The following is a 9,761-nucleotide window of genomic DNA, read 5'->3' on the forward strand; positions in this document are numbered from 1 at the left end:
AGCTGAGAAAAGAGGCTCTGAAGTACAGTGTCTATTCAAGCGCTTAATCTTTACCAAACCGTGCTGGCTGTGCGATGAATGGGACAAAAAACAGGAAGTAGACCACCAGAGTAAAAACAAGGAAGGGATTATCAGATTAAACTGAAATTAAGCATGCCTCATTAACACATTCTGTCCATAATTAATGCCAACTTTCAAAGCAGTAGCACTATCTTTTCAAAAGTTATTAGAGTTGAAAGTGAAGAGTGTGGACAAGGTTTTTCAGAAATGAAAAAGGGATTCTAAAGACACACCTAATCACACTATAGTCTACCAAAAATGCTCGAGATAAACTGCTAAAAAACAAACTTTCCTGCCCGTTTTATGATACCAAATTTTAGCACAATGTAAAAGAAGACCCGCTCATTCAGACAATATGAAAAAGTCAAGTTCGGCTAGGTTGACCCATTTCACTTATTTTCAGTCCTCACGCAAAATCAGTGTGTGCGACTTTATGTTCGTTTTGAGGTGCACGGTCACATATATGAATATGACAGACTCTAGAATGATGTATGCATTAACTTGAATTCTCATCTCAATTTCTGTTTGTATGTACACATGATTTTTTAATATTGGCTACTATTCATTGATCTGCAGAGGTACAGTGTATGTCACAAAAATATGATTTGTGTGGAAAACTTAATAAATGAAGTAAAATGAAACAGCACCTTTGAAGTAGTTAGCTTTTGCCTCTTTCCTTTCCTCTTACTGTATCTACTTTAACACACAACAGGAGTCACGCTCTTGTGACTTTGATACTGACTTTTCACTACGAACACATGAAATATGCTGATGGGATGGCACTTCTCTACATAAAAGCTCAAAGTTAAAGTCAACGGTGAAGCACACTCACCTAAGTGGGGATCATAGAGGCCTCCAAAAGTGGGATGGCCTAGGTCATCAAAGGCACGGGGGTTCGTCAACTCCTTGACACTGAGGTGTCTCAGCTCATTGCAGCTGTAGGTACTGAATGACACGGAGTCGAGCCGTTTGCTGGGAATCTCACGGACAGACATTGTCAGCTAAGCCCCTCAGCGGAAAACAGCAGTCTGATGAGCTAGCGATACTCTCTTTGGTTGCTCAACTACCTCGCAGCGTCATATCTGAATTAAACAGAAAAATATGGTAGCATACAATGTGTAAACAACAACACTCCAAATGTTTGATTGGATTAAAACAGATTCATGTCTCATTTGTTTGTAGGTATAATATCTCATCACTGTATGCTCTTGTACAGGGAGGTTGAAAAAAAAAAATGCTTTCATATGAGCATGATCATCAGACCCGATATACAGTGAAAATCTGAGCCCAGCCTTTATTTCACTGTAAATGCTCAAGAGGCTACATGTGGTACCAGAGGTAGTCTCTGCAAGGGCCAGGTCTAAGCTTGGCCAGGCCTTTCTCACTGTGAACTCAAGCTGGGCAAAATGGGGTACAGTACCAAATTGCGACCCTGGAAGTCTGCAAGGATGAGAATGATTGCGACATCCTAGAATATAATGTTGTAATCCTGGGTTTACTACATAGAAATTTGGTACTATAGTGTACGCTACTCATCATTATCATCATCACTATTTGAGGAGAGGTAGAATTTGTCTGCCTTAATTTCCAAACTTGTGTTTGAATCTTTGTTATCATCAAATCATCTTGACTGTAGAGTGTAATACACTGTTTCGTTTTTCCTCACGCATATTCTTGTTCTTGTGAAAATAGATAACCAGTAAGGAATGGGCAGCTGTGAGTGTGATGTTCAAAAGTTCACTGTGTATAAACACTGTAGTCCTTTGTTCACTGCAAATTGCCCACACCAGCACCTCTGCACTGTGACCCCAATGGCTCCCAAATAATTGTTTGTTTACATGAAGAGCACCACTATGACAAAACAATGAAAAGTTTGAATTTAGCCTGGGCTGAGTCTGCTAAGTGATGTAAATGCACAGAATGGGGGGGGGGGGGGTACCACGATTCAGGCCAGGCTTGGCCCAGCCCTGCACTGTAAATGGGTCTCATATGCTGTCATTGTATTATACTAGAGCTCATTATTTTGCTTACTTGTAAATTCCAAAACAGTTAGAAGATTGCAAATAGTACACCATGGCAGCTACAAGGAATTGTCATAGCTCCTCAAACATCATCCATGTTAATGGTATGAAGTGTCTTATTACATACTATGAATACATTTTCAAGTTGCTCTGGAAGAATCTGCTATTATATCAATATCTACAAGTATAACTACAGTTCGACCTCAATTATCCGGCCATGTCGGGACCAGCACTCATCCGGACAAGCGAATTGGCCGGATATGGGAGACACAATGCTAATGTATAATTATACAATTGTAGCTGCCGTCCCAGTGCACTGGCAGCTAGGCAGGTTGCGTACCCCACAACGGTGGTGTAATCTTTACTGTATGCTAGCCTGCACAAAATTGTAGTCCCTTCTTCACAAAAATAAAGTGTATCTCAATGTGAAAATCATACATGTTTTACCTCAGTTCTGTCGGGAATTTAGGTAAATCATGTGAGTTTTGTAGAAATTTTAATTGACTTTAAAGTCACTGTTTTTTCTCAATTTTTGGACAAAAAAAAGTCCTTCACTGCGTGAACGCGTCCGGATAATAGAGATTTCCGGATAAAAGGAGGCCGGATAATCAAGGTCGAACTGTAGATAATTTGGAATAAATTTGGTAGACAATGATAGTAATACAGAAAAATGTACTGGTATGTACAAACAATATATTGTAAACATTGATATATTCCACGATTACATTATTTGCACAATTACAATCAATTTGAGACTTTAAATACCATTGATCAGGATGCATCGCTAGGCTGTATCGAGGCTTTGCCTTTGTTTGGTTCTTACTCTGCTTATGTTCCACGAGGGGCTGCATGCGAGCAAGCTAGACATGTGAACGGGTATTCGCAATCGCAGCTAGCAGCGCCACGAGCCTTGCTCTCAGAGCACATCAACATCACAACACATGCATATTCTCTCCTGCATACTACTAGTAGGGTACACAAGGCAGCTGATGCGCGGGTCTGTGCTGAGGCACAACTGCGCTGGCTGCGCTGCTGGCCATTGATTGTGGAGTCAGAATCAGGAAGTAGATCTTTGAGAGAAAATTTACAATTAAAACAGACAGGCACTCAAAAAAAAAGAAAGAGCAAAGACGAAAAGAACAAATTTAAAACCATTTACAGATAATCAAGCAATCTAGAAGTTAAGGAAAACTAGGCCTGTTATTTCCAGAGCGGCACTTGCTTGAGCAATTGCTAGCACCAAAGGCCACGATGTAGGGCCTACCACAAGCACTTGCAATGTCAATCTGAAGTCCCTTAATTTAGCGGCCATTGTAACTTGGCTATTGATTTTAAACCCATGGTTTCCAACAAATATGAAAATGGAGTGAAAAAAAATGTATTTTTACAAAAATAACATTTGAAGTTATGAAAACAATACTTTCATCAACATCGCATCGCTTTGCAAGCAAGCTGGTTTTGTGGTGTTCATGTGGTTAACAGTATGGTGAGTTCCCCACATGCACGGCAATATCTAACTAAATTGTATACACAGCCCAGTTGCTGTAGAAATATGACAGGACTGTACCAGGGTGGCCCACAAGACAGAGCAAACACAATGCGAATATCACAATCACGTTGAGTTTTGATACTTGACATCATTTTTTGTCACCTCAAACTCATTAAAGATAATCTTCATTAATTAGACTTCGTAGCTATGTTATCGATATCGACATGCACAATTCACAACTTCCCGAAAAAATTCTTTGCAGCGTGTGCAAACGGTACATTGTCTTTCATTAACGGTGATTTTGATTTTGAACAATCAGGAGTTCACGCGATCTAGCTGCATTTCTAAAGGTCATGCTGTCGACTGTGCTGCTACACTCAAGCAGCGCACGCATGCAAGAGATCGCTGCATTTCCGGTCACGCATGCGCATAAATTGCAGAGGTCAATGCACCATTTTGAATTCTGCAACGATGAACATGATGAACTCCAATGGTCAGGGGTTGTGCTAGTAAAAATAAAGTGCCATTTTTTTTTTTCCATGGACGGGATGATGGACTTATTGCGAGGGCTCTTTTGGACTTATGTACCTTCTGTAGTATAACTATAAACATGCACTTTACGTAAAAAACGTATGAATTTTTGTAAGTTTTGCAGTTGTGTTGTGGTTTCTGATGTGATACTGATATTCGGATAATGGATGGCGGGGCCCCCGCTTCACACTTGTCTGATGCCGTGCTTTGCACAGCGTCTCGTCGACTTCTGTTCTGGTCCAGCTTCTCCTTGTGTGTGGATATGTAGAATCTACAGTACACACGAGTGTGGCTGTATCCCGCGACTCGGGCCATGACTAAAACCTAACCCCGGGACGCTCCGTGTACACAGTTACTGTATACTGTGGGAGCGTCCTGAGTCAATAGAGTGCTATATCGGTAAGCTTGAAAAACATACACAGTCCGTCACAGATTTTCGTGCCTCCATATTAGTTTCGAATATCACTAGAAAAAAACTTACTTTTATAGTATACATAAGATTCTTATCTAATTCCTACCATCCGTTCACCTTGTTCTTGTTCACACTGGTCCAATGATCTTGAAAAAACATTTTTTTTACAGGTCCATCTCCGAGTCCTAGCTCCCCATCCCATTCACCATTTTCGAAATCAGTATGCAGTACACTGCGCACGTAAATATTCATGTGCTGGCGGAGTCGCAATGCTTTTAGCCTTCTGACAAGGCCTGCGCGCACGCGCCCACCCTGAAAGCAACGCAATATACAGCGAGAGGGTTTGCCAACAGTATGATAAGGCCTTGCCATAAAGCTAGAAATGCTTAGAGGCGCTTAGAAACATCGGTATTAAGCGCCTTATAAATGCATTGTATTATTATTATCACTATTAAAGCTACAGCTGTAAATTACAATGAATTGACGGCCAGCGCATGCACACAAATTTCAAATCCATTGACTTTTATAAGATGTCGTTCTCCCAAGTTCCTCTCGACCGAGTCGCATTTAACTCATCAATTCGAGCAGAAATGGACTATTGGCAGAACCAAAAGTTGAACGCAGTCAGTCTTCAACATTATAACTTCACCTGTAAATCAAGTCTTCATATTACAGAATTTTTGCGATTTCATATTGATATTTAGGCACTAGAGTAACTACGGCAGTATGCGGCCTTGCAGCCGTTCGCGGCAGGTACAGCATTACACGGTAATATACCGCTAAACACAGCACTGCACTGAGTATGCACACTACACATATACTAACACACTAGCAATGACAACCATTAAAATGGGCACGATCTCTGACGAAAGTGAAATTTTCTCACCAAAATGACAACATATTGCATCCAAAATGAAATTTTCGGTACTTCTTAACATAACAGTTAAGAAACAATGGTCCAAGAAACTGGATTTTTTGTCGTTTTCTCGATGTTCATGGATTTTGAAAACATATCCTCACGTAAAATAGAACTTTCGCGAGCCGATGTGGGCCGCCATTTTTTTCGGAAAGTGGATGTTACCATCGAAAAAAATGAGAAAAACACGAGAAAGACATCAACAACACCGCCAGATTTGCGATCTTGTTTGCGGCCAATGAATGTGCGCCCGCTATTTTCACGTGCTTTAGCAATGGGAATTGGCGCTTACGCAATGTTCGCGAGACATGTGAAGGCGTTCAGCTACAGATCGCGGAGCACGCGCGTATTGCATAGGGATTGTACATCGTGCCGCAAGCAGAAATACTACGTCGCATATCGCCCTTATCAGCGAAAATTGTGCCGGGTTTTGCCCTGGTAAATCATGAAAACTGCGTTGGTCAATGGTAAATTTCTTTTATGAAAACAACTGCGTTAATTAATAATCTTGTCTATGATATATGAAATGGTTGAAAATAATTTGCCTGATTTGTTTACAAGTTGGAAAAACCCTTAACAATGCTTAAACTGCCGCAAACGGGATATTTTACTCTATACTTCGTCTGTCATGATCATGTCTGCTACAATGCACAGCCCCAACACTGCGTGTTGGGGCTGGTCGCAGTTAGACTAAAACCCAAACCCCGGCTACATAGCACAACCACATTTGTGAGGCTGGATGGATGGTACTATAACAGTAGCACTAAGTAACAGTTTAAACGTTACCAAGTTACTTAGACTTTTAGTATGCGCGTGTGCATGTGGTTGTACACTGGATACACGAAAATGAAGGTGTGGGGCAACGTTGTAAATGCAGCAACTACCACTGTCTCTTGTGATAGAGCGAAGTTCAACAGTTGTGACACACCAATAACGAATCAAACAAATAGAGGCTGTAGGAAAACACTTACTTTCTCAACAAACAACCACTTCAGGATTCGTGGACATGAAACAACTAATTTAACTCTAACTTCCATTCAGTCCAATTACATGCCAGTCAGTGCAGGGGCCAGGCCAGGCGGCGATGTGCATGCTGATACACGTCCACGCATGTGCAATTGACAAGCATGCAGCATGTGTGGTGCAGTTTGTTGTTGTTGTTGGGTTTTTTGGCGCTGTGCGCTGTATGTTCAGTCAAACTTGACTACACTACTAACTAGTACTAGTATTTACGTACAGGTACGTGGTGCGGTGGGTGGAAACGGGTATTAAAGTACCATTCAGTGACCGGTCGACAACTGGTGACGGAAAATCAAATATTGCGTGGAAATCCCGTCGCCCGTCGGCTATTTCAACGGGAAAATGAATAAAATCTCAATATCCTATTTCCAACTGAAAATGGAACATGGGATTTTTATGGATTTGCTCTGAAATTCTGTTTTGTTTGGTTGCCTATGGAACGCCATATGTTGCAAAAGTAGGGGGAATAAACCTAATCAGGTTTTTCAAACCACCGATCTCACTGACCAGAGTGTTTTTTTCGCTTTGTTTTTGTTGTTTGTTTTTACTCTACCGGGCAGAGTAAAAACGGTACGTTGATTCAACCCCCCCCCCTTCCGAGATCTCGGCAGTCGATCGATCGCGCAATCGCCATGAAAATTGGCACATGCATTACCTATGGCGCAATTTACCACATTATGCAAAAAAAAGTGGAAATTTTCATTATATTGATCAATTATGCTAATATATGCATAAAATCATACATTTTGCCTTAAATCAGAAAATAGAGCTCCTGGCTACTTTTTGGTGATAACATTCTTTGTAGCATTCCTAACAATGTAGGCCTACTCGAAAAAGAAATCTGGTATCAAACTTGATTTTTATGTATTTTATTGTTTTATGAATTTCTTGTGTATTTCTTTGTTTTTCAACCTTTTGTTTTATCATTTTTTCGCAAAAGTTATGACACAACCTTTTTCAAGCATAATTATGGAAAAATTATATAATTTCAGCCTATGAAAGTGAACATAATAATATCTTTATGAACAAGATGAGAAAACTCCATTTGCATAGACTTTATACACAAAATTACATTTTTGAGCCATTTTCGGTCTGACAGGCTAGTATAAAAGGTCGTGCAGCGTCGTAACGGTATGTGCGATTTTCGCGAAATGGTGTCAAAAAATGCGCGAGACCCGAAAGTAAAAAGTCAGCGAACGGCGCGGTCAAAAATTTTTGCGCGGCGGAATAATCGCGAAAAATGTCGGGGTGGGGGTGATTCAACCCCCCCCCCCCCCGGCCTTTTTAGGGTTAAGAAAAGCTATATAATTTTACAACGAAAAATAGTCATTTGCTGTCTAAATCATCGACTATACATCATGGCTATACACTCCAGAGTGTAGGCCCTACTTTCCAAGAAGAAGGAGAAGAAAATCTTAGCGCCCTCCAAATGAGTTGTGTACGGAGCCCTATTAGGTAGAGGGATTCACCTTAAACAGTATATAGCCGGTAGGTCTAAGTAGTTTTGAATAAACCCATTAGTATGACTCATTTGTCGTCATTTTTTCATTTTTCAGAATTAACGTTAAGATTTTCTATCATACATTTCATTTTCTCTTCATAATAGGTTATATCTAAACTCTACACGGACTGATAGTCATGTTGTCAGCCAGTAATAGGAATTACTTATGACAAAACAAAATTAGTAGTGGGACTAAACAATTTATGCTCTTATTTGCTGGCTATTCTTATGATTAAACAATTATAGAGAAACGGGAAGTACAGTATTCGAAGAGCTTGATCCAAAAGGCGCTAATTCCATCATTTTGTAATGGATTTAGCACATTTTTGTTGAAAGCTCTTTATTTGTAAACTTGCACCATATAACCCACAAAAGGTCGCTATAGATAACACTTCAACGGTCTTTTTTTTTATGCCATGGTCGGCTACTGATATAAAGAGATTTTAAAACAATAGTCCTTTATAAGTCAGACGAATTAATGATTGATATGATCAAACATGTATAGGAATGTTGTTGTCGTTTTTTGGTACTGGCCACGTTTTGTGTATTGTGCCTATAGAACAAAGGGGATTTAAAACTCTGTGCCAACTCTATAGTAAAATAGTTAATCTAAAATTACTCATCATTATCAATAAAATTCAAGAACTATTATGCGTAGAAGAAGTCCAAGGGACTCTCGGCTTTTCGTAGGATTTTCATACACATACTACTCCATACTCCTCATGAACGGAAAATGGAGCAAACCACCACGAAAGTGAAACAGACAGGAATACCAATTAGAAGTTTGAAAAAATTACATGAAATTTAATTTATGCTTCCACACTTTGAATTCAAATGAGAAAATGGTTTCCTTGTCAGAAAACGCCAAGAAATATCATCAGCGTTGTTAAACTCAAATCATATTTTCAGGCTATTAATTTGAAAACCAACCAATGTGATGCTTCTTTTTTTTTTTTTGGTTCTTTTATGTATATGTGAGTGAATGTGTGCTGATGGGGAGTGGGGAGGTGGATAGGATCACATATTAGTTAAATGTTTGTCACTTTTATACTTCTGGCTTCACCTTCTCTACAATACTAAATACAAAATAATCTAAAACAAAATGATATCAAACACACGTGGAAAACAATAAAAATGCTATCAACACGCATTAGATGATGCTTCTAATAATCATTTTAGAAGATACTGACTCCAGTTAAGAATCCGCTGACATGGTTCAAGTGATTTCCTTCCTTCGATTGAACAAAATCTGTCACAAAATATCCCTCCATGTAGTAAACATTTTACAATTCTTATATTCACCTATATCCCCGAAAAATTTCGTTGACCCAATATTGAGTGAAGAAATAATAAAGATTGTTTTTAATTTGAAAGAAAGAAACGATATTGACATTGTTTCTTACCTGTAATAGATACAATTTCCAAAAATAGTCAAGGGCATATTTTGTTATAGTATGCATTATAAATCTATCGCTTATGGCAACTGGCCTTGTGTCAAATAACATAATGATTGCAAAAGTTATTCCTATCCATGAGGACGGGGAGAAGGATGATGTCAATAACTACAGACCCGTGTCTTTGTTAACTTTGATTTCTTAGAAAGAAAAGGAAATATATGGTGTAATTGTCGGAACTCTGAAATTCTCTTTTAAAACGAGATATTTTCAAATGTCTCCTTTGAATTTAGAAAAGCAGTTACATAAGCCACATGAACCTTTGTTGAGAAATTTACACATGATATTGTGTACTCGATACATTTTCACATACAATACGCATCTTCCCCTGGTATCCTGTTCTCCATATAATATCCG

The 9,761-nt window shown here is 39.2% G+C and overlaps 1 protein-coding gene across 1 annotated transcript in view; it reads right to left on the bottom strand.

Moving 5' to 3' along the window:
- Positions 1 to 6,513, bottom strand: part of LOC140237291 (DNA-directed RNA polymerase I subunit RPA1-like) — a 50,245-nt gene extending 43,732 nt beyond the window's left edge. Inside the window, exons 1-2 of the mRNA XM_072317233.1 lie at positions 6,401 to 6,513; positions 893 to 1,142 (exon numbers count right to left, since the gene is read on the bottom strand). Coding sequence (XP_072173334.1) covers positions 893 to 1,055 — 163 coding nt within the window. The 5' untranslated portion in view covers positions 1,056 to 1,142; positions 6,401 to 6,513. The remainder of the gene's footprint in view (positions 1 to 892; positions 1,143 to 6,400) is intronic.
- Positions 6,514 to 9,761: the final 3,248 nt, after the last annotated feature.

Source organism: Diadema setosum, chromosome 13, assembly GCF_964275005.1.
Source record: "Diadema setosum chromosome 13, eeDiaSeto1, whole genome shotgun sequence".
Taxonomy (NCBI): domain Eukaryota; kingdom Metazoa; phylum Echinodermata; class Echinoidea; order Diadematoida; family Diadematidae; genus Diadema; species Diadema setosum.